Source organism: Choloepus didactylus, chromosome 6 (genome assembly GCF_015220235.1).
Source record: "Choloepus didactylus isolate mChoDid1 chromosome 6, mChoDid1.pri, whole genome shotgun sequence".
Lineage (NCBI taxonomy): Eukaryota > Metazoa > Chordata > Mammalia > Pilosa > Megalonychidae > Choloepus > Choloepus didactylus.
In genome coordinates this window covers 91,673,805-91,698,313 of record NC_051312.1, presented here as the reverse complement: position 1 = coordinate 91,698,313, position 24,509 = coordinate 91,673,805, and the positions used below count along the sequence as shown (strand labels likewise).

The following is a 24,509-nucleotide window of genomic DNA, read 5'->3' as shown; positions in this document are numbered from 1 at the left end:
GATATGACAGTGTGTTACATTTACTCAGAAAAGACCTCTACCATAAGTCAGAATCATGTATTTTTGAGGCTATTTCCATATAAGGTAACTGGGAGCAGTTCTAGAGTAAATCCCTAGAAGTAGAATGACTAGCTCATATGGTAAGTGTATGTTTAACTTTTTAAGAAATGGCCAAACTGATTCCCAAAGTTCTTTTATATATCTATATCTATATCTATATCTATATCTATCTATATATATATATGTATATATATGGAGAGAGAGAGAGAGAGAGAGAGAGAGAGAGAGAGGGATTTTTAATTGCTCCAACACCATTTGTTAAAAAGACTATCATTTCTCCACTGAATTGCCTTTGCACCTTTATAAAAATCAGTTCTCCATGTATGTGTGGGTCTTTTTCTGCACTCTATTCTCCGTTAATCTGCTCATCTATCTTTATGCCACTATCATACCATGATTGTTCACTGATGTGTCTTCAGTACCTAAAACAATGCCTGTCATATAGATGGCAGGCATTGTTTATTGATTTCTAATTTAATTCCATATGGCCAGAGAGTATACTTTGTGTGACTTAAATCCTTTTAAACTTATTGTGAATGTTTTATGGCCCAGAACAAGGCCTAGCTTGGTAAATTTTCCATGTGTACTGTTTTGGGATAGTGTTCTATAAATGTCAACTAGGTCATGTTGGTTAAAAGTGTTTTTCAAATGTTCTATATCCTTACAGATTTTCTGTCTACTTGTTATGTAAACTATTGAGAGTGGGTTACTTAAATCTTTGAGTATAACTATGAATTTATTTCTCCTTGCAATTGTTTTCTTCATGTGTTTTGAAAACCTGTTAACTGGTAAATAAACATCTAGAATTATGTCCTCTTGATAAAATGACCCCTTTATCATTATGAAATGAACTTTTTATTCCTGGTAATATTCTTTGCACTGATATCTACTAATATTGTGATATTAATATCAAATCCAGATTTGTTTTGATTAGTATTAGCACGCTATATCTTTTTCCATTCTTTTACTTTTAACCTATTTGTGTCCTTATATGTAAAGTGAATTTCTTCTAGCCAATAAAGAATTGGGACTGGGCTTACCTCTTTGGATTCTCACATTTTTCTTGATTTGAGTCCCACAGTTCTTCACTATATAGTTAACCCTTAAAAAACTTTTTGTATGTTTTTATCATTTTTAAAGTTTTTCTTGAGTAGAAAGGTAGGTATGAATTCTGTATCCCTCTGTTACTAGTTTTTCCATCACTCAATTAGTCAAAAAATATTTATTGAGCACCTACTATGTGACAGACATTCTTCTGGGTACTGGGAATGTAGTGTTAAGCATTCAAGGTTCCTCCCTTCAAAAAACTCACATACTAGTGAGGAAAATATTCATTTTTCTGTATAACCTTGTTGGGAAGCAATGATTGTAAAGATTGTATAATCTTTAAGCAAATGTCAGTTTCTGCCTTCTGAGAGCTTCCTTACGAACTTTAGCCTCATCTAATGAGCTTTTTTTTTGCCCCAGGTAGAACTGGAGGATCATATATAGGTTTGCACAGAATCTTGGGGGTAGAAGCCTGGAAGAATGAACCTGATGGGGTGGGGCCAGACTAACATCTGAAAGGTTATATGAGTTCACCACATAGTAAACATAGATTGGGGAAGTGACACGTTAGGAATCTGTGTTTATGTCTTCTCTATCCCCCACAGACATTTAAGAAACAGCCCCTAACAATGCTAAGGAGTCCTGGAAGGCTTTCCTACCCTGGCTACCCTACAGCCCTCCTGGAGCAAGAGGAACTTCAGACACCTAGGCTACCTCCATTTCAAAGCAGCCCCCAAGGAAGAGGCCCTGCAATCAGCAGTGTCCCCCAAGGAGAACGTCAAACCACCAATACCCTCCGAAGAGAACGTCAAGCCTTCAGTATCCCCCAAGGGGGACGTCAAACCACCAGTGCCTATCAAGGTAGCCATAGTAACCAAAGGTCTCACTCAGGGAGGCCATTGGACTACTTTGATTCCCAGACCTCAGAGACCCTAGACCTCACAGCATCCATCGAAGAGGCCCTACATCCTGACACTTACTCCCAGGAGGAATCCAGTGCTGACTCCTCAACCCTGGGATCCTATTATACGGGGTACTCCTACTCCCCCTCCTCTAGCAGGCCCTCTTCCTCCTATAGGATGTACCCAAAGAGGAATTAGCTATACTTGCCCCCTTCTTCCTCTTCCTTTCTATTTCTACAGATGGTTATGGTAGGGAGTAGTCAAGAAAGGATGCAGAGGGGTCATTGAGGCTCTCAGGTGGCCCATTCTGGTCCAGCCTTCTATAAAGAAAGCATCTCAGGGCAAGGGGAAAACGACTGTATGCTCTTGGGGCTGGAGCTGGTTGTTCTCTGGGTATTACAGGGTTTGTCTTATCCTAACCCTTCTCCTAATCCCTGCTAAAAGAGGGACTGTGGTGAACATTAGCATGTAAATAAAAGCAACCTCTCAGGAAGCCAAAAGGTAAATAGTGTATTCTTTGGGGCCCAGTGTGATCACCCAGGACTGGAGAGCAAGTGCAACCATGATGCTGTCTTGAGTCAGAGAATGAGAGCTGGCATGGGCAAGTTCATAAGTTGAAGGCAAAGATCTCACCCCTACCCACACCCATGCTCTGATCTGATGTGCAGTGGGATGCTTCCTAATACTTTGCTATTGGCTGTTTCCTCATTGGGATGATGGGCACAACCCCATGCCCATCCAATAGCCTTTGGCCTTGAAGAGAATCCATAGCATACAACAAGTATCCAGAGCCCCTTCTGTCTGGAGGAGTCCAGAGTTAGAAGTGGTGAGTTGAATTTCACTGTGTGACCTTCATCCATTTGCATACCCTCTCAAGCCTCAGCACCCCCATCTGTAGGATGATGTTATAGGGGCAGACCACTGCAGCACCTTCCTTCTGGCTCAGATTTTATCCTGGGCTGACTGATATCATGTAACATTGGTGGGGCTGGGCTGTCTCCTTAGCCACATTATCATCTCAGAGACTAGGGCTGACTAGTTTTGAGCCTCCATTTCCCTACACACCTGCCTCTGCCCCTCCTAGTCAGGTAGCTGGGGAGAGCAGGAACAGCACACCTTTTTGACGTAGCTGGGCGCATGAATGTGAATGACCCCAGACACTTGGGTGTATGAGGAGAAGCAGGACTTGACTCTGCTGAAGTATCATGGGAATCTGGAGGGCGGATTAGAGGTGGAGATTTGGGATCCATAAACATTCCCACCTCAAGGGGATTCTCCACTATCACTTCTCCAGGCACTCATCATAGCAACAGCCCAGAAGGATGTCCCCACCCGCAAATCATCTCTCCCTTATTTGAAGCCCCCACCCCAAGGTCTGCCTAGGTCATGCCCAAACATGATGTACCCATCCTGGTCACAAAGTGACATTTTACAGGAATCCTCTGGACATAAAACTTTAACAGAAGGTAGCATTATTCTTGGGGTTCTTGGAGGTATCTTGATGAGCCAAGGAGATGTTTTTGGCAGGACGCAAGAGTTAAAGCTTGGAAGCTGGTTCCTCTTCTATATTCCCAGCCCATGTACTTAGGTCCCCACATCTCCTGCTAACCCACACTTTCCCAGAATCCTTTAATTTAAAGCTACTTTCAAGCACAGCTTGGGCTCAGGAATCCCAACCCCCAAACTCAGACCAGCTTGGCCCTGCAGACACAGACCAATGAATTAGTTATATAGGCGACTCACTATGGGGCCCTGTCCTGACCGCACACACCCCTTCCCCTTTACCCATCAAAGAGACTGCAGGGCCAGAGGATGAAACACACGTTTTATGCCCTGAGGTGATCAGGGGAGACTTGAGCAGGGGCCAAGAATTTACACTGCAATATATGAAAGAGGTCTCTCTCGCTCACCCAGCTGAAGCCCTTGGATTTATGGGAATTAACCCAGTCCTTTAGGTTTCAGAGTGTTCTGTTCAATGCACGTTTGGTTTGGTTGCTGCATTATGAAGAGCTTGGTTGTCTTCTTGATACCTCTGTCAGAAGGGTGCATTGGGAGTCAAAGCAGGGTGGGGAGGTCTCATGCTGGGGCCGGTCAAAGACAGGAGAAGCATCCGGACTTTTACAGCTGGGAAGACCACAGCAAGCTGGGACGAGAACCGAACCCAGGTACCTCAGGGATGGGTGGAGGGGAGTTCTGCATACCAGCAAGGCTGCCTCACTGGAAGAAGGGTCAGAGGCCACGTTGGTGTGGTCACTGGTGGCCGGCTGGCCCAGCCTCCCTGCCTGGGTGGCAAAGGTCTTCCCCCAGCTGCAGGGGTAGCTGTTGGGCCTCAGCCAGGTGCCGCCTGGAGAGCAGGCACCAAGCCAGTACCTCCTCACCACTGTTCATTTGCCACTCCTGGAGCTCCGCTGTTTACTCATGGCTGTGAGCATCTGGCTAATGTAGGACGTCAAGAGGTCATCCATCTTGTAGCCCTAGACAGAGGGGTGAGGAGACAAGCAGAGCACAGAGTGACAGGGCTGACCCGCTCAGATCCCCAACACAGCCTACTGGAAACTGTGCAGTTGGCAGATCCCCAGGTTTGGGGCAGATTCCAAGTGCAAGACAAATCCCATCCTGCTCTGAACTCAGTCTCCCCATCTGGACAGTTGAAGAGTTGGATTCATCCAGCTGATTGTCAAGTTCTAAGCTGTTAAGATGCCACATTAAGCTCATAGCTTGTGGGTCCCTTAAATTCCGGATGCCTAAAGGCTATACCAGCTGAGGCCTCTTTGGAAGTTTGAGCTCAGTCCAGAAAGCCTCATTGCAAATGGTTCTAATGTTAAACTCAGCAGCTAAAGGGCTACAACCATGGGCTCAGTCCCCAGATTCTAAGGCACTCAAACCATAGTCGTTGAATGAGCAGTGTGTTCCTCAGCCTGGGGGTAAGCCCCTTCTCAAACTGACCTCTGACCCTGGCCCCAGTCTGACCCTGGATCTTGACCCCAGGCCAAGCCACAGCACCCATCGTGTTTGTTCCAGGGGCTGGGAGGATGGCGCAAGCTGCGGCAGAGGCAGGTGAACCCACCAGGCCCGAAAGGAAGGGCTCTCACCAGTGATGTCTCACAGAGCAGTTTGCTCCCGCGCACCAGGTTCCCAATGGTGATGTGGAAGTAGGTGTTGCCGCTGCTCCAGTTGGAGATCTTGGTGAAGGGGTGAGTGGTCAGAATGTCCTGGGGGAGCGGAAAGGACATGAAGCAGCACAGCCTGGGCCCTTCCCCCAGATGCCACCAGCGTGAAAGGCTTTAGGCCTCTGCCAAGAAAATGAGCAAGAAGGAGAAGCCAGCTCAGCCCTAGAGCTGCTGTCCCCTGCCTTGGTTTGGACCAGGTGGCTGGACACCCGAGGGAGTCCAGGAGGCTGTTGGGTGCATAGGGCTGGAATTGGAAAGTGTGAGGCCTGAGGAGGGAGACAAGAAGAAGGCTGAGGACAGAGACTTGGGGAAATTGACATTTATGGGCTATAGAGAAGAGACCCAAAAGTGTCTGAGAAGGAATGACCAGAGAGATAAGAGAAACCCAGGAAGGCCTGGCCCATGAAAGCCAAGGGGAAGACGGTGGTCTTCACCAACTGTCCAGTTCTGCCCCTCCTGGGTTCGTGGAAGGACTGAACTTCCTGGCCCCCTTGATCTGACTGCTCTGCCCCATAAAGACGAGAGCAGCAGTGGGATGTTGTTGCCCCAGCACAGCCTGGCCATCCAGACCACACCAGGCAGAGAGCCTTTCAGAAGGAGGGAGCAGCTGGTAGTATCCAATGCTGGTGAAAAGCCAAATACTAAAAGAAGTAATCGGATTTAGTAACAGACTTTGTTGGTAACTCTAGGAGAGCAATTTTGATAAAGAGGATGGGGGTAAGGAAGTGGACATAGCAAACACAGGTAACACTTCAGGAAGTGTGGGTGTGAGGGCAGAGGAGAGTGAGGAGGGTGGCTGGACCCCTCTGAGCCCCCCGTGCAGGCGGAGAAAAAGCCTGCCCCCCACCAAGTGCCCTTTCCTGTCCCTGCTCACCTTGGTTCTAGGATCAATGAGGCTGACCCCATACTTATTGATGGCAATTAAGAGGATCTCAGGGAAGTTTGGCTCTGTAGTTTGCTAGGGAAGAAAGATGAGAAACCATCACATGTGAGGAACCAGAACAGGAAAAATTATGTGCATTTGGGGACAGGAATGAAACTGCTCCAAGCTGGGATAAGTCAACTTCTCCAGCTGCCTGCTTTGTGCCAGAAACTCATGGTTTCTACCTCTACCCCAAATCCCTTCATAGGTCCCCAAATGATCCCCTCTCCCACTCACTGTGGCAGTGGATCCAGAACAGCTCCCTCTCCCCTAGAGACCACCCGTCGACTCCCTCCCCTCTCAAGCCCCCTCTCCAGCGGCGGCCTTGCTGCCCCCTCACAGACTAGGAGGCCTGCCATCATACCTCATGTGCCCCCTCCCTCTGAGCAATCCAGGGTTACCCCACTTTCTCCTTAAAGCCAGCCCTGCCCCCCATTTTGGTGCTCTGGGCCCTGTCCAATCGCCCTGTTTCTGTGAACTCCCTTCAATTATCCCTTTTCTTCAGCTTTTCCAGGAGTCTCTGCTCTTTCCTTTCTCTCAACCCAAATGTCTCCTATCTTCAAAAATCTTCCTTGAACTGTCCACCTGCCTCCAACAACTGACCTATCTCTCTCCTCCCCTCACAGCCAAGCTTCTCAAAGGGCCTCTCATCCTAGGTGTGTAACAAGGCCACCTCCTCCTTTCCATCTTGACCTGCCCCTTCTCCATCCCCAGTGGCCTCCTCATCATTCTCCTGCCTCTGGTTATGCCCCTCAGATGTGGGCCACCCTGCAGCCAGAGTGGGCTTCTGATCTTGGCCTCCCTGTTCAAAATCCTCCGAGGCTATACCACCTGCAGAAGAAACCCAGCCCTTCACCTGTCACCCTCCCCAGACCCAGCCACACTCAACCACTTGCATTTCCTGCCTGGGCCTGAGCTCACACTCTCCCCAGGGGCTCCCTGGAAAGTTCACTTTCCACCTCAGCTCAGGAGTTGCCTCCCTGGCCATTCTCCCCAGTCCGGGCAGGAGCTCCTAGCTCTGCCACATTTGTGAAAGCTTCCTGCTGTCACAGCACGGATCTTCCTCTGTTACCCTTGGCTGGAGACAAGTCTGCCTGCTCTGCCAGGCTGAACTTCTGGTCCCGTTGTGTCCTCAGGACCGAGACCAGGGCTCAGTACCTAGCACGTGGGACAAGGCTGAGATGCTTCCCTCCTTTCCCGGCCCGGCTGTTTCCCACGGCCCTGGGGAGGAGTCGGTGCCTGCTTGTCCCCTCCTGATCCTCTTCCTCCTCCAGAGAAGCCCCCAGCACGTACCTTCACCTCAAAGAAGGCTGAACCAAATGTGGGCCACTTGAAGATGAGCTTCAGGAAGGCCAGCTTGGCCTCCTCCTTGGATTTCCCTGCGTGCTTGTTGAAGTAGGCGACGATGGACTGCAGGGGGAGGATGGGTCAGGGCAGGCCAGGGCACCAGCCCACTCCTCTCCCGCTGCCACTCCCTCAGGCAGGCAGGCCAATTGGTATCAGATAAAATCAGGTAAGCAGGAGGGGGCAAATAACTGCCAAGGGGCCAGCTGAATCCTTCCTATGGGGGGACTAGCAAATAAAGCAGATGAAGGGGAAAATGAGGGGGCAACTTTATCACATATAGGAGCCATAAGAGGTACCTCTCTGGGCCACTGCCCAACACCTGCCCTTGAGCCCTGAGACCTCGCCATGCCACTGCCTCCCCGACACTCACCCGCTTCCAGTCGTCAGGTGAGACCTGTCGGATGAGGTCCTGGGGCACCAGCTCCCTTAGCAGCTTGGGAATACTGGGGAAGTAGGATTTGTCTTCTTCAAACTTGACCCTATAGATCAGTGCCCCCAGCTGTAGCACCTCCTCTCGTGTACACTTGTGGTAGCCTCGGAGATACTTGGGCAATTCCTGCAGGAGACACAGCAGGTCACAGGAGTGAGGGTCCTAGAGACAGCAGGCTCCTTCCTACTGCCCACTTCTCCAGCCTCAACCAACACTACTCCCCAGTGGGAAATGGCCTAGGACAGGGAGATAGAAATTATTCCTGTACAGATTCAGGACTTCAGTTTGAAAGCACAGCCATGGATGAATACTATCACATCTCCCCTCATAACAGTCCAGTGAGGTAAGCAACCCCATTTCAAAGATGAAGGAACTCAGAGTGACCAGCTAGTAAACCTGAGACAGTTGCACATCCCTGACCCCCTGGGGCCTGTCCTCCCTTGGGAAAGGCCACTCGGTCTGGCGTCCTCCCATAATGCCCCCTTGAGGCCGCTGGTTCCATCATCAGCACCGTCCCCCCCACCCCAAACTTCTGACCCAGAACCAGAGTGACTGAGGGGGAAGTGTTGAGGGGCCAGCACTGCTCAGAGGCTCCCAGAGCCTTAGGACTGTCTTAGCCGTTGTTTGAAGGATGGGGGAACTGAGACTGGCCTGAGAACATAGTACAGATCATAGCCTGGAGTGAATCATCCACTCACCCTTCATACGTCCACTCACCCATCTACCCACCCCCCAGCTACCTATCCATCGTCCACCCACCTACCCTCTGTCCACTCATACATTCATTCACCATCCTTCCACCCATCCATTTACATTCACTGATTCACCTATTCACCCATCCAACAATCCAACAAATATTTGTTGGGCATCTACTATGAGCCAGGCCCTTTAAGTGACAATATATACCCTCCCTACTCTCAAGGAATTTGTAGTCTCAAGGCAAGAACAGACATTAGTCTAATACTCGCACCAGTCAATGTATAATTACAGTCTTTGAAGGAACTGTTCACAGTGCTGTAGAAGCACACAAGAAGGGGACCTGATGTAGTCTCAGGGCCATGGAAGGTTTCCCTGAAGATAAGATGATTGAATTGACATCTAAAAGCTAAGAAGATGAAGGAAGGGATTGAAGGAAGAGCATGCCAGGGAGAGGAAGAACATGTACAAAGGCCCTGTGGCAATACCCGAGAATCTGAAAAACTAGCTGGTGTGAACTGAGCAAAGAGGTGCCTGGTATGAGACTAAGCAACAGAAGCAGAGAGCGGCAACACCACACAGGGTCTTGTGAGCCGCAGTCAGGATTTAGGGTTACACCTTAGGAGCAATGGGAAGTCACTGGGAGAGCTGGAAAGTCTGATGAACACCCTGAGAATGGACTGAAGAGGACAAAAACGGAAGAGGGAGACCAGGGAGAAGGTTACTGCCTTCACCCAGCTGAGAGATGATGGAGGACTGGACCAAGTTGGTAGGGAGGTGATGGGACGATGTGGATGGAGTTTAAAGATATTTAGGAGGTAAAAATCATCCGGTGAGTGAATGTTGGAACCTGAGGAGTGAGGGTGAGGGAGATGTGAAGGTTGTCTCTCAGGGACTGGGAGGCTGGTGGTGCCATTTACTAGATGGGGAACACAGAGGAGTGGGGAGGAAGCACGGAGCAGAGGCAGATCCCAGCTGTGGAAGAGAGGACCCTGTCTGACTCCCAGGCCACAGCAGCCGGCATTCCCACTTCCTCTGCCCTCCCAGAGGCGGATGGATGGATAGGTAGATGGGTGGGTGGGTAGATGGATGGGTGGATATACGGAAGAGTGGGTGGAGAATATTGACTCCAGGTTCTGATCTGCACTCAGTTTGTCTGCTTCCCACACCATGGAATACAGACTAGCCCAGAAAAGAGCACGGTGTCTGTAATCACAAAGACATGGAATCAAACCCCAGTTCCATTAGCTGTGTGATCCTAATGACACCACCTAACCTACCTGAGTCTCAGTTTATCCCTCTTTAAAATGAGTACAGCATGCCTACTTCTTGGGGTTTGTCAGGAGGACAGAGTAAGGGAAAAGTGTCCGACATAATACAGATTCAACACGAAAGCTTCCTTCCCAGTTTCCTGTGGGCCCATGCCCAAGCTGAAAAACATTTACATAATCGCACAGAAGCTTTGGATATGCCCAGTTACTGCAGCAGAATCTTAAATTCAAAGGGCAGCCCTGCTCTGAGGGAGGGGCCTGAACAGGTAGAGATTTGGACATTCAGAGGAGGAAACACCAAGTCCCTGAGGGCTGCAGGGTTCAGAAGGAAAAGAATCTGAAGTTGGGCCATTCCTTGGAAGGGAAGGACGAGCATGATTCTGGGAACATCTTGGAGGCCGTCCCGTCACTGTCCCCTCACCTGGCAAGGGAAGTTGGGCTCTGTTTTCAAAGGACAGCGAGGGCGGCAGCCACAGTGGTGGCTACGGGAGCAGAGGGTGCTGGGCAGCTCACCTGGTAATAGTGGAAGATGGAATCAGCCATGGGGTCCTTCCCTGGCACCGTGGTGGTCCACAGCTTCTTCATGAAGAACACCTGGTAGGTGAGCGAGGGCAGGATTCCTGTGGCACAGGGCAGTCGGTCACCCAGAGGGGCCCAGCACAGAGAGGTGCCCACACCCCTCCTGGTCCAGCCCCAGAGAAGGCCTTGCTCTCAGGTCCCCCTAGGTGGGCCCAACGGTTTGACCCTGGGCCAGCATCTGCCCTACTCTGGGCCTCAGGTGATCCCAGGGCCCCGACCTCAAGTTACCATCCTTGACAGGCCGCGCTTTCTTTATCCAGTCTGTCAGGTGTCGAACAAAGTCAAAGAAGAAGTCATTCTCAGGGACACTGATGACCTAGGGGACATAGCCATTCTAGTTCATTCATTTTAGTTCAACAAATACTGAGATTTCCAACTTTCCCACCCCAGGCCCTCCTGGTGGCCCTCTCTCTGGAAAAACTCCCACTGCCAGACAGAAGGGGTTTCCAGCCCCACTGCCACCCCAACTGTGCCCGTTGAGTGTCCCCAGAACACAGCCCACTTCTGCCCCAAATGGCAGTCATCCCCTTCGGTCATTCAGCAACTGTCTACTGAATGGTGCCCTCAGCATGGGGAAAATGGCTGAGAACAAGGCCCAGTCCCTGCCTTTCTCTGGCACCTACGTCTGACCCCTCTCATAGGCTCTGAGCTCCCCTGGGCCCAGGACCTCATCAGGGTCACCTCTGGGTCCCCAGTGCCTGGCAGAGGGACAGGCATGAGGTTAGGAGACAGACTTGACTACACACTCACCTACTGGATTATCAGAGAGAAACAAGAGGGAGCACCTAATTCTGCTGAGATGGTCAGGGAAGCCTTCCCATGGGAGGTGTTTGAAAGCTGGAACATTAAGACTTCCATGGGCAGAGAGGTGGGGGACGGTGATGTGGGATGGTGGCAGGGGCATGAGCTTTAGAGTCAGACCCACTTGGATCTGAGTCCCTGCTGTGTGACCTAGGATAAATTACTTAACCTCTCGGAGCCCTAGTTTTGTGATCTGTTAAATGGGGATATTCATACCTCCTGTCAAGGGTTATTTCAAAGGTTAATCAAGAGTTCATTGGCTCCAATCACGGCAGCTGAGGGACCATTCAAAGCAAAGTCTAGAAAGAGCGTGTGTGTTCAGGCGGGGCAAGGAGCCCACTGTAACCAGAACAGAGTGCCTGGTGTGGGGTTCCAAAGAGGAGAGAGGTTTAAGGGCACTTGTAAGGGAAATTCAGGGATGTAAGGAGATGGACACAGACAGACACCTCAGGCAAGCATCTCTCTCTCTCTGTGTCTTGTTCTCCCCTACCCACGCCTACCCCCTGCTCACTCTCTGCCCTCCCCCTGCTGCCCCATAAGTTCCTATGGCCCCAGCAAATCTCCTCACAACAAACAGACTGACCGACTTGCAAGGAGACAGCCAACGACCCACCTTGTCTGCGATTTTGACAAAGAGGCTGAATCCCTCCGAGGACTTGAGGAGCAGCCGGGCGGCGATGTTCTGGCAGAAGTCCTTGGCCTTGGTGCTGGACTCCACCTCGAAGGCCTGCAAGGGGTGGCTTGGTCCCGGGAGGGCCTTTTCCAGGAGCCAGGGTCTCTCATGCCCCCCTGGCTGCACCTCCAGCTAGCCTGAGCCCCTCCCTCTGAGGAGGCTTCTCCATGGCTCCAGTGCGCAGCATTTTAAGAGGAGGGACAGGAAAAAGCAACTCGTGTCTGGGTCTTCCCAGACCTCTTCCTCCCCAGCCCTCGAAGGAGGACTTGGCCTTGTGGGTCCTGAGCCCTGGTCGTACCAGGATAAGTGACTGGCAGAGGCAAAGGGAGCAGAAACGAGAACGAGGCGACTGGAAGAAGAGGGCCTTGAGGAAGAGAAAAGGCAAAATTCCAAAAACAGGGAGGAGAGAGGGGAAAGGGCAGCTCAGACTGGGGTGGGGAGGGATTTCAGAATCTGGCGAAGTAGAGATGGAGGGAGGTGAGAGACATGGGGCAGCTGCTCCAGCTAAGCTTCCCCCAGAGGGAACAGGAAAGGATTCCAGGAAGTTTTTGTGTCCTTGTGAATGGAATCCTATTGTGACATTTTTGAAAGTCTTTACTCTGGAGAGCAATTTTAAAACTACTTCTCAAACTAAGTTTAGACTTTGGAATCACGTTTATCTGAATGAGAGGCTGTGCTGAGATGGGGCAGAGAGTGGGGACTCACGAGGCATTGTGGGCATGACAGAAGGACCAGCAGCCTCCTCTGGAAGACGGGACCAGGTGGAGGGACCTGGCAGTCACATCAGGTGAGGAGGGAGAAGGGGTCTGGGGGCTCTGTGGGAAAGTGGGCTCAGGGTGACAGGAACTGGGGACCAGCTGGACCAAGGAACCAAGTTGGGGTTAGTTCGGGAGGTGGCCCCGACACAGCTGAGGCCAGAGGGAGAAAGGAATTTTCTCCAAGGCAGAGCCCCCCTAGTGGGAAGGAAGAAGGGAGCAACAGCCTTCTCAAAGAAGCTGCTCAAGGAAGCGGAGCTTGGACCAGGACCCCAGCCCCCCACCTCCCACCATCCCCCTGCCCCGGGGAGTCCATGGCCTCTAGCTTGGGCCCTGACTCCACTGAGGGGCAGGAGGCCAGGGAGGCACCCCCAAGCCAACCAAGGGAGCCCAGCCCATCAGGAGCATGTGCAGACCGAGAAGCCAGCGGCCCTCACCTCATCTGTGTCGTCAGGGAAGTAGACCTTGTGGAAAATCTGGGTGGTTTTGTGCTGGATGGCCTCCACCTCCACCAGGTGTGGGGGATACTTTCGGGACCCATTTCTGAAAACCAGGGCAGGGGATGGGGTGGGCAGAGTCAGGAGCTGCTGGGTTTGTGGGACTGTGGGGAGCAGGAACAGAGGGCACTTGGAGAGAGACCAAGCAGGTTCTAATCCCCATCCACCACTTCTCACCCTGTGACATTAACCTAGTCTCTCAGAGCCTTGTGTTCCCAGCCATAAAATGGGGATGATGATAGCACCTGCTGCAGAGGGCTGTGGAGGGGACTGAATGAGGTGAAGGATGCAAGTGGCTCAGCAGAGCATACAGCACTGCCCAGTTCTCTGTGCCTCCCCAACAGACTTGAGGGTACTAGCCAAGCAGTTACGAGCCACCAGACTCTCAAACTGTCAAGCGTGGGCTGGTGGGCCCTGCAACCTCTAACTAGCTGAGCAGCTCTGGTACCCCAGGGAAGGGCCCAGCTACTGTGCAGTCCAGTCCTCATCCCTCAGGACTGCTCCCACAAGCCCAGCGTGGCCGGGAGCCCATCCCGGTGCCTGCCCCCAAGCCCTGGCCCTGCTGCCCCCTGCCCCTTGGGGCCTGCTGTACCTCAGGGCTTTCTGGAGCCGCTGCAGGCAGTCGATGGCGAGTGGGAAGTGCTTGCGAGACTGCAGGAAGCGCTGCACATGGGGCAGGAGGACGTTGCTGGGTGGGAAGAGGCCCGTGCACAGCCAGAGCAGCTCCCAGCCCCGCTCCTCGCTATACCTGCAGGAGGAGGAGGTGCAGCGTCCAGCAGGGGGCAGCTGTCACCAGCTGATCGCAGGGACCCGTGCCCCCCACTGCAGAGCCTTCCCTGAGCACCCACAGAAGCCTGTGCCTGCCCATCTGAATCCAACACGCCCACCTCCCCGACGGCCAGATCCAGCCGGTGCCACTCAAGGTGTGGTCCACCGACGGCTCCAGGCCACAACCTTCCCTACCAGTCCCTGTGGAAATAAAGTGCTTCTGCCAGAATAAAAGTCCGCCTCCTCTGTTTAGATCAGGTGAGATATTTTTTTCAAAGGGAAATTTTCTCAAGGAAGGAAGCAGTGCAGGATTTATATTGTGGCACAAGCTCTTTCACTCATCGCAGACCAGCACTTTGAGAAGCACTGGGTTAGACTGGCCCCTGGACTTGGGCACCACCTCCTGGGCCATGGTTTCTCTGTTCTAAATCCGCCTCTTCAGACTGATACTCTTAGAAGGTAGAAAGGGTAACCCATCTCTGTCCAGATGGGCAGCCAGGAGCAGCCAGTAAAGGTTCATCTGAATGGAGTGGAGCCTGGGAAGTGGAGCAGGAGTAGGCAGAGGTCTGGGAAGGAGAGCAGAAGCCCTCCCTTGCCTCCTTCCCTCAGACACTCCCTGGGTCTTACTGCTTGTCAAGTGCCCAGTCCCTGGCCTGATCCCATCTGTGCAAGTACCTCCTTGCTTCATAGCCGTCCTCGTGAACCACGTGATCTTGGGCCCCTTGGGCCTGCAGCCATCTGCCCTGGGCACCACCCAACCTCTGCCACTGTCCCCCTGCCCCCACTTCAGCCAAGCTCCTCACCCTTTGAGCTGGACATGAAGACCCCTGGCAGGGTGCCCCAGAAACAGTGTTGCAGCCTAGGCACCATTAGTGTGTTGAGGGAACCCAGGAAAGGAAGCCACTGAACCTGACAAGAGGGAATCTTGGAGGGCTTCATGGAGGAGACAGCATTTGAGTTGAGCTTTGAAGGCTGAGGCAAATTCTGATATGCAGAGAAGGGGATAGCAAGTTTTCCTGGCTGTTGGGCACAGCGTATACAAAGGTTTGGCAGTTTGAAAAGACCTGATGTATGATTTGAGAGTGGATTTGTGTAGTGGGATATACTGAGTAGCAAGTGATAAAGCTGGGGAGGAAAGCAAAGGGTAGGTATAAGGGGAGAGGGTGGAGCCTCTCAGGCATGTGCCAGACTTCCTGCTTCTGCCTCTGGCTGACCCAGCATGGAGGAGAAGCTGACACCTTCTCGGACCTAACACTCCCAGCCCATGAGGGTTTTCACCCAGGGCTGCTGACTGACAGCCAGCTCAGCCTGAGCCAGGGATGGGACATGTGATCATGAGCTGAAGCTGTAGGCAAACAGTCAGGGTCTGGGCTGGGAAGGGGGTATCCAGAGGAGGCTCAGGCAGGGAGTCGCAGGTAGTTACAAGGACCAGGTGGAGGAGCTGGGGCTGTTAAACTTAGAGAAGGACAGACTCCAAAGGGTACAGCCACCACCTCTTGGTTTCTGATGGGTCATCCTTGGGCCTCAAGGCAGAGCCGGGACATGAGGGGGCCCCAGAGCAGCTCCCTGTCTGTGTGAGAAAGGATTCCTCCCAGACAGAGCCAGCCGCTGTCTCAGGGCCAGGTGAGTGCCCAGGGGGACAGGTGGCCTTTGCCATGTGCTGCCTACAGGGACTTCTAAGGTCCCTTCAAGCTGTGAGCCCTAGGAGTGTAGGGCTGCCCCTCAGCCACCCAGTGCCCTTGGCTCACCTGATGTTGTTGTCGGTCAGCTGCTTCAGGATCTGCACATACGCCTCGTCCTTGAGGGGCTCAGCCTTCAGGGCACCCTCAAAGATCTGGTCTGTGAGCTCGTTGACAGAGCGCATCCTCTTAGACGGGTAGTCGCCCATGTACTTGAGCACAGGTGGGGTGTGTCAAGGAAGGGCTTGTGGCCAAGTGCTGGTGTGTGCGGGGAGAGGTGGGCAGGAGGACACATACCCCGAGAGGGCTCTCCCTGCCCCACGTGTCACCTGGGGCAAGTCCCCGGGCCTCAGGTTACTCATCCACAAAATGGGCATGACCTGCCCATCCCATCCCTGTGCCCACCACCCACCCTCTCTCCTCACTTCCTCCGCAGCCTCCTCTAGGCCACCCTGCCTCAGGCCCCCAGCCCAACATCCAAAGTGCTCACAGCAGCTAGATCAGGCTTTCCAAATCTGACCCGCCACCCCCCATCCAGTAGCTCCCCTGGCCTTGAGACACAGCCCATGTTTCATAACACAGCTTGGGAAACCTTCGTTAGTCAGCCCATGTCTTCAAGTTCCCTTCTTGAACAATGCCTTCCTGCTCTGCTGAATTATTTTGTGCCCTTAAAACAGCCTGGCTTTCTTTTCAGGGACTTTGCAAATGCTATTCCCTCTGTTTGGGAACCCATCTCTCCCCTCTACTTGGCCTTCAGGTCTCAGCCTAGATGTCACTTCCTCCAGGAAGCCCTCCTGGTCCTGCTCCAAAGCCTCCCCTGGCCCCATCGCAGCACTGGTTCCAGCCTTAAACCAGCCTGATCAGCATGTCTCCCCTCTCAACTGGAAGCTCCCCTGAAGCCAGGGATGGGATCTGGTCACCCCTGTATCTCTGTGCCAGGCCCAGCACATGGCATAATAGACATCTGCCAACTGAACGGCAGGGTCAAAGGAGACAGTGGGTGAGGTAGCACTGTGCAAACTGTAAGGTGCAGGTGCATGGATGGGGTCACTCCACCACACCCCGCCCCTCCCACCCCATCTGCCCAGGACCCAGCTGAGCCCCTCAGAAGGAAGGAGGTGTCGAGATAAAACTCCGGGGACCAGGAGCCAGCCCCACCCTACCCTGGGGACCCCCTCCACATGGGCCCATCCTAGGCCTCTGTGTCACCCCCACCCCTGCTGCTGCGGATATCGATGAAGGCCATGCAGGCCTCCTGCGAGAGCTCCTCGCTGCCCAGGATCTTCTTGAGCAGTGCCTGCTTGAGCGGCTCCCGTGTGTGGCTCCAGAGCCGGTCCTTGCCGCGGGCCTTGGACACCATCACGCGGCTCAGCGTGTGCTTGGGCGGGGGCCTGACCCGGGCACAGGGGGCAGTCAGCCAATGGCCGGGGGCACTAAATAGCCAGGCAAGCAGGCTGGGCCCAGCTACTACATTAGTGAATTTATCTTCCCTCCTGTGATAAAGCCCCTAGTGGTGAGACCCCACCCCCCAGCCCCCACCTCCGACTCCCAGCTGTTCCCAGAGGCTGGGGTGAGAGGGGGAAACAGGCCCTGCTCTTCCCCACTGTGCCCCATGGCCCAGGCTGAATGAGAGGCCCTCTGTGGGCCTTAATGTCTCAGCTATAAAACGGGGGGACACTCACACCACTGGCCGGACGCCAGCCAGCCCTGCCCACCTCCCTGGCCTCCTCTCTGAGCTGTGCCAGTTTCCTGCTCTCTCTGCTCTGACCTTTGCCACGTGCTGCCTGCTGTGCTCCTCCCCCCACCTCCCAGGGCACCCCCAGCTCAGCCATCACCTCCTCCAAGAAGCCTCTCCTCTCCCACACCCCACCCAAGCACCGCCATCGCAGCTCTGGGCACACAGAACTGCAGCTGCCTGTTTTCTTGCCTGTCTCCCCACTGGGACAGTGAGCGAAGGCAGGTACCAGGGGTGAGTCCTGAGTGCCCAGGGCCCGGCCTGGGGTAGGCACAGTCAAGAGCTCTTGAATGAATGAAAGATAAGATGAGGCAATAGCAGAAGGGCCATCTCAGCAGACAGAAACTGCCCCGTTGCTCCTTCTGACCCAGGTCCTGCCCACGGGTGGGGAGCATTGCAAAGCAACCCCCAGCACCCCCAGCAGAGAGTAGTGGTGTTCTGCACTGTGCCATCCTGTGGCCTGGCCCCCTCTCCCTTCCCAGGGAGCCCGTCACCTGAAGTAGTCGTAGGAGAACTCCTCCAGTGTGTACGGCTTTGCGCGCACCTCGGGCTCCGCCGTTCGCAGCTGCAAGAGCCGGATGACGTCCTGCCTTTGATCGGGGGTCATAGTGACCAGGGCCTGGGGGCCAGGAGACAGGGGACTGAGGCCAGCTCCCCACCTGAGGCCACTGGGATCCTCATGGTAGAGCCTGGAGCCTTCTGGACTAGGGCTGGGGGAGACTTTGTCTCCGTGGGAGATGGATCTCCTGCCCCCATCCCTGAAGTCACTGCTGCCTCCACCAGGCTGAGCTCACAGCTTTTCTCTTTGTGCCCCGAGGCTGAACCAGGCAGGTAGAGCCAGTGAGAAAGCCCAGAGAAGGCAGTGGGATGCCGTGCAAGAACTGCTCAATCAACAGAGCCCGGCTCAGGAGCTGCCCGGGAACTGAGTGCTGAATCCCCAGTGCTGCCCTGAGGGGGGGCTCTGGGAAGACCTGGGGCCTTCCTGGCCTCCCTTCCTGACCCTGCCCTCACCGACATTCCGGGCCATCTCCTCCCCTCCAGAGCCCGGTCCCTTGGCAGTTCTGCCCATTTCTAGGCCCCTCCCCACTCGCACAGGTTTGAAGGCTGCCCCAACTCGAAGTGATGGCCCCATAAGACCCCTCGACTGTCTTCACAGAAGCTGCAGACCATTAATCTCATGCAAGCCCTCACGCCCTTTGACAGATATGGGAAGAGTATAAGAGGGGCCTGAGGGGCCCTCCCAACCAGGCACGCCCCCAGGCCACATACCACAATCTCCCGCGGTGGCCTGGTGACAGTGGGCATGACATACACGCAATCGGTGGGGAAGTCCCCACGCTGCTTGGTCCTCTCGTTGATGCCGTTGGCCCAGCCCGAGTTCATGACCTGCTCGCCCGTGTCGTGGTCCAGGATGATGAGGTCCCCCTTGGCGAAGCTCAGGAAACCTGACTCCTCGCCCGCTGGGCCGCGTAGGGGCAGGGAGAGAGGCTGAGCTGTAGCACCTTTATTTGTGTTGATGACATAGGAGCTGCTGTATGCCCACCGGCCATCCTGCCTCCATCTCACCACAGCCTTCCACAGGGCCACACGAGTGGGCCACTCCCCTGCTCAAAACCCTGCCATGGCTCCCCATTGCCCTCAGCAGAAGGCCCACCCTTCTAGATGGGCTCACAAGGCCTGCTGTGACCTGGTCTTCCTGACTTCTTCCACTTCATTCCTTGCCCCTCTTCCCTTTCCTTGCCCATTCCGGCCAAACCAAGCCATTTGCAGTTCCCCAGACAGGCCAGCCTTCTCCTGCCTCTTTGTGTTGTTTATGCGCATCTCTGCCGCAATACGCTCTGGGCAGACATTACTTCCTCCTGAAACTCCCAGGCTGCCTGGGGGCCTCTCCTCTGGGCTCTGGCAGCCTCTGGGCTTCCCTGGTCACTACACTGGTTTCCACCCCTTCTCCAGGAGGGCCGGGCCAGGGACGTTTCATCTCTGTGTTTGCCATGCTCTGCCAGGGCCCAGGAAGCCCAGGGAGAGCGTCAGTCGGGGTAGTCGTGATTACTGTTGTCATTTGAAGATGGTGAGTATTTGGGAAACTCTGAGGAGGAACCCCTAGAGGTGACAGGAGATAGGTATTGAAAGACCAGTGGGAATTGACCTGGCAAAGAGAGGGCAGAGGGAGAAAGGGGACGAGAGGGAGGGAGAGGAAGACTCCCCACGAGCACAGATGGAAGGCACAGAGTTGGGTCGTTCGGTCTAATTGAGCCAGGGGTCTGGGGAAGGATGGGTAACAAGGCAACAGCGGCCTTGAATGCCAGGCCAAGGTCAAGGTCAAAGCCAAGGCATGGAATCTGCCCCCATCCCCAACCCCAATGCCTGGCAACCTGTGCCCAGAGCCACTCACTAGGGTTGGGGTTGTCCTGCAGGGCCACCACATACTTCGACCTCTTCCGGAGCCCCTCCAGGAAGGTGACCACCAGGTCACGGATATCCTCGGCGTTGTCGGACATGAAGGTGTACTCATCCCCCTTGATGGTGGCCAGCGTGAAGCTGGGGGCCATCAGCTTCACTCCCCTGCAGGACCAACACGGGGAACAGGGCCCCGCCGGGGTCAGTCCTGCCCGGCCCCAGTGAGGTGCAGCACAGCCCGGGTCAGAGCAGCCCAGAGAGAGCGAGACACGGCACTCCCTGAAGGAGACCAAGGCCACCCAGAGTCAGACACAGCCCAGCCAGAGGGAGGCCCGGCCCTGCCAGCTCAGACACGCTTCAGCCAGTGTCAGACACGGGCCAGAGTGAGGCCTGGCCCGGCCCGGCTGAGATAAGGCCGAGGACACACACATCTCAGCCAGAGTCAGACGTGGCCCAGGGTGAGGCCCAGACTGGCCTAGCCCACTTCCTCTTTGCCTGGCTAATTCCTACTCACCCTCCAGGCCTCAGCCTAGATACTGCTTCCTCCAGGAAGCCCTCCCTCCCTTCCCACAGCCCTCATCACACTGATCCTTGTTTTAAAAGGTCCTGTTCAATATCTGTCTCTTCTCTTGATGAAGCTCTCAGAGGGTGAGGACCATCTTGTCACCACTGCAGCCCACGTGCCTAGTCAGAGCTGGACATGGCCCAGCCCCCAGCCCCCATAAGACACAGCCCAGACGCACTTCTACATGCCCAGGATGGGGGTGAGCCACCGCGCCGCTGGGAAAGCCTGTCTATTCCAGGCACCTCTGACATGGAGGATGCTGGAACCCACCCTCACCCTCCACCATCCCTCCTACGTGCACCACACTTTTCAGTTTACAAAGAGCTCTCCCATCGGTTATTGCATTTATTCCTCACCACTGCTCTTAGACGCAAGTATTGAGAACCCCAGTTAAGGGGCGAGCAGATGGAGGTGAGTCCCACCCAGGCCCCTGAATCCCAGGCCAGGTTCTTTTAGTAAAGTCCCTTGCTGTTAGGCGGAAGGTGCTGGGGGGTCTGCATAGCACAGTATGAACTGCTCACTCGCCATGTGACCAGTGATGTCCTCTGTGAGGCAGAGACTCTCCTCGAAGACCTCCATGAGCTGATGAAAAGCTCCAGAGCCCTCTCCTTCCCCATCTGTCTGTGGAGATGTGTCTGTGTCTCCACCTGCCCCCTCCTCACCTGCTGCTGGAGACAGCCATTATTTCAGGGAAGGAGAGCTCCAGAAGCACCTGCTCCTGCTCGTCCACAAAGTACACGCCTGTCCAGTTGACAGCCACGATGACGTCGTTCTTGGGGAGGCTAGGCCCTGGGGCAGAGACCGAGGCGTTGAGAGGGAGGCTGCCCCAGTTCCTGGGCCCAGCCCTTCCCAATCCTCATAACTGCCAGGGAGGCAGCCAGGGCTGTGAGCATAGTGATGTCCATTTTACAGCTAGGGAAACCGAGGCTCAGAGAGCACAACTTCCCATCAAGCTGCAACCCAAGGTGCAGTGGAAACAGAATGTTACATTAGTAAACATGGGTTTAGTCCCGTCCCTCCACTGGTCTTTGCGTAGCTTTGGACAAGTGCCTGCCTCACACCAAAGTGGGGCCTGGGGAGGAGTTGTACTAACTGAGCCCCTAGGTTCCCTCCAGCCCTGATATTTGGTGACCCTGTGATGCCCTGAGGCTTGGTGCCCACAGGGTGGCTGAGCAAGTGGCACCTGTAGGTTTCTATCAGCCACACCCACTCCTGACACCATAGAGCCAACCCAGCAGAGCCCTCCCACCCATACTCTGCCCCCCACCTCCGCTTCTGTACACAGTAGAGGCCTTAATGATTCAATACTCATTCAAGTGCTTAATCCAATGCACCACTGAGCACCTACTATGCGCCAGAGCTCAAGGTGACCCACCCTCAGGCCCCAGCTCCAACAATTCAGTGTGGCAGACACTGTGGGTTATCAACTCCACAGCCACCCACCTCCCCATGCCCCGCTCTTTCCTGCCAAGGAGCCCTGTATCTGTTTCAGGGGGAGCTGGCCACTGCCAGCCTCAAGGAATGAATGCTGACTGGTCTAACCCAACAGAGATGATTTCATTCCCCTTGCCAGAGAGTGGCTTAGGAAGAGGGCCTATGACCTAATTCTATCCAATCAGATGTGAAGGGAACTCTGCTAGCTGAGAAGAAACTCCTGGAAAAGGTTTCTTGGCTTTTAAGGAACAGGAAGGGATTGTTCCTTTTCTGCCCCTGGATGCTGGTGTTTGAGGCTGTGATGCCTGGAGCTGCTGCAGCCATCTTAGAATCATGAGGGGGAGCTGCTGAGTTTTCTGACACTCGCAGCCAAAAAGTCCTGACAGATAGAGTGGGATATCTCTCCTCCTCCCAGGGCTGTGGTGGGACTTACAAGAGACAGGCTACACAAGATACCAGTGCCTTATCTGGCCCAGAGCTAATGGGATTCAGCTCCACTGGGCTCATTTCCTGGCAGGTACTACCCCCCCCCGAAAATATCCAGTCGTTACCCCAAATGTGGGCAACACCACATTTGAACAAGGCAGTCCCTGGCTCAGGCAGCCTTGCGGCCTGTAGCAGAGCTAGACAGAACCACATCCCTGACAGGGACATCCAACCCTGCCTGCTTATTCCTTCAAATGAAGGGTGGCTTTGCCTCCTGGTATCAAGTTGATACAGGCTGCTCAGGGTACACCGACAGCAGAGCTGAGCTGAGCCTAGTGCTGGGCCCAGGTTGGGAGACCAGGACGAGGAGGAAGAGGAGGCAGGACCCACTCAGCGGCATTGACCTGAAAAGGCCAAGCTGCCCCACAGGCAGGAGATTTGCTGACAGAGGAGACTGGCTCAAGTCACTTAACTGAGGCCATAAAGCAAGGCAGTTGGAGAACGGTGTGGAGGCAGACTGGGAGGTAGGAGGGCTGGGGGGGTACCTGAGAATTTGTAGGCCTCATAAAACCTGGAGAAGAGCAAGGGCCACTTGAAGCGGGCATAGTTGACCACGTCCTCTTTGACCTTCTGGACATCAGCTCTCCTCTGGGCATAGATCCCCTGGAGGGAGACAGAGAGGTTGGGGGCTGGGGGGTAAGGCAGTATAAAAGCTCTGTCTGCAAATCAGATACCCCAGGCCCCAGCCAGGGGCAGCCCCAGGGCTGCCTCATCCTCCTGAGTGTCATGGCCTTGCCCCATTCCCACGGCCCACCTCTCCTCCATCACCCCACTTTTCTGTTACTCAGTCAACATCAGTGAGCACTTGCTGGGTGCCCGCTCTGTGCAAGTCTGTGGGTACAAAGTCCCACTCCAATCCAGCACAAGAGACAGGAGAGCCAACAATTCCAGCCACCGTGCTCTGTGTGCACAAGGCACAAAGGCAGGAGACAGTGGCAGGCATTTGGGGAACGGGGGTTCACACAGCTCAGCAGGGCTGTGCACACTGGGCGGGGTCAGGGAAGAGAGGGAACCAGAAAAGGCATATGGGAACCAGGGCACGTGGAATTGTGGGCTCAGCCACAACTGCCAGCTTGGGCTGTGATTAGCTGACCCAGGTGAATCGGGACATCAGAAAGATCAGTGTGGAAAAGGGACTGGGGCTTGGAAGGAGGGAGAGCAGCAAGGGGACATCGCAATGTCCCCGGCAGGAAGTGATGGTGGCTTCAAGTAGAGCGCCAGTATCACATTTATTAAAAGGTGTTTCTCCTGAACCCAGTGAGGACCCTGTGGCACTGGAGCAGAACTGGAGGGTCAGAATGAAGTTGTGGTTCTTTATTATATAGAGATACAGAAATAAAGATACCTGTGCGTCTGCACATATACTGCTATAATTCCATCTGCTGAGATGGCATCCCCACAGCAGTGAGTATTTAGGAATAAAGAGGCTCAACATCTCCAATCTAATCTTAAATGGGTCAGAAAATACTGTAATATGACACAAGCAGAGACAAGGGAGAACAAAGCACGTGAGGCTCAGTGCTAAGAGCTGGTGAATCTGGGTGAAGGGGAGACAGCAGTTCCAGTTCTTTGAATTTTTCTTGCAACATCACTGCAAGTTTGACATTATTTCAAAATAATTTTTTTTTTAAATATACCACCACCATCCTTAAAACAATACAAATTGACATCTGCCCACTTTACAAGAGACCCTGCCCAGGGCTCTGGAACACACACAGCCAGGAGCGGCAGCAGTCGAGGGGAGGGACACGCCGAGCTTGGCCGAGGGCTCTGGGAGGGCAGAGACCTGTCCTGTTCATGGCTGTGCCCTCGGGGCCTGGGACAGTGCCTGGCACGTGGCAGGTGCCCCAGCCAGGTGAATGCACGAGCAATGTCACCCAACCAGAATGTACATGTGCCACAGTGAGTGTGAGCACCAAGTGACTGCAGGCAGAACGGTGCAGGTGGGGGGCAGGGCGTGGCGAGGCCTGGGAGGCAGATCGGACAGGTGCTGGCAGCTGACTGGGTGTGAGGGGGGTGGGCGAGGGGATTGCCAAGGACAAAGAGCAGCTTTTTCATTCAGGAGACCCCACGTTACACCTCAGAGATTAAAGGGTTCCAGGGAGAGCACACATGTCTTCTGGAGGGGACTGGAGGGAAGATGAGGGCTCAGGGGTGAGCTGAGCCGAGATGAAGAAGGGGTGCAAGGAGCATTCAGGGGGAGGTTGAGGCTGATGGGGAGTTAACTGGACAGGGAGAAAGATTGGGTGGGAGGGGCTTTGGGCACCTGGGTTGGGAAAGAGTTGGTGTGCTGTG

The 24,509-nt window shown here is 54.1% G+C and overlaps 1 protein-coding gene across 10 annotated transcripts in view; it reads right to left on the bottom strand.

Annotated features, from left to right (window-relative positions):
- Window positions 1-3,815: 3,815 nt before the first annotated feature.
- Window positions 3,816-24,509, bottom strand: part of MYO7A (myosin VIIA) — an 83,113-nt gene continuing 62,419 nt past the window's right edge. For 2 of the 10 annotated variants that reach the window (XM_037840784.1, XM_037840787.1), the window contains 18 exons: window positions 22,700-22,817; window positions 20,957-21,083; window positions 19,725-20,008; window positions 18,602-18,792; window positions 17,827-17,951; window positions 16,831-16,988; window positions 15,667-15,820; window positions 13,743-13,898; window positions 13,091-13,196; window positions 12,604-12,669; window positions 11,839-11,952; window positions 10,653-10,740; window positions 10,359-10,465; window positions 7,819-8,004; window positions 7,395-7,511; window positions 6,054-6,137; window positions 5,102-5,221; window positions 3,816-4,483 (listed from right to left, as the gene is read on the bottom strand). In XM_037840784.1, coding sequence (XP_037696712.1) covers window positions 4,394-4,483; window positions 5,102-5,221; window positions 6,054-6,137; window positions 7,395-7,511; window positions 7,819-8,004; window positions 10,359-10,465; window positions 10,653-10,740; window positions 11,839-11,952; window positions 12,604-12,669; window positions 13,091-13,196; window positions 13,743-13,898; window positions 15,667-15,820; window positions 16,831-16,988; window positions 17,827-17,951; window positions 18,602-18,792; window positions 19,725-20,008; window positions 20,957-21,083; window positions 22,700-22,817 — 2,391 coding nt within the window. In that variant the 3' untranslated portion in view covers window positions 3,816-4,393. Of the gene's footprint in view, window positions 4,484-5,101; window positions 5,222-6,053; window positions 6,138-7,394; window positions 7,512-7,818; window positions 8,005-10,358; window positions 10,466-10,652; window positions 10,741-11,838; window positions 11,953-12,603; window positions 12,670-13,090; window positions 13,197-13,742; window positions 13,899-15,666; window positions 15,821-16,830; window positions 16,989-17,826; window positions 17,952-18,601; window positions 18,793-19,724; window positions 20,009-20,956; window positions 21,084-22,699; window positions 22,818-24,509 lie in introns of those variants that run through there. The other 8 variants (XM_037840785.1, XM_037840786.1, XM_037840789.1 and 5 more) reach the window with 8 other exon arrangements.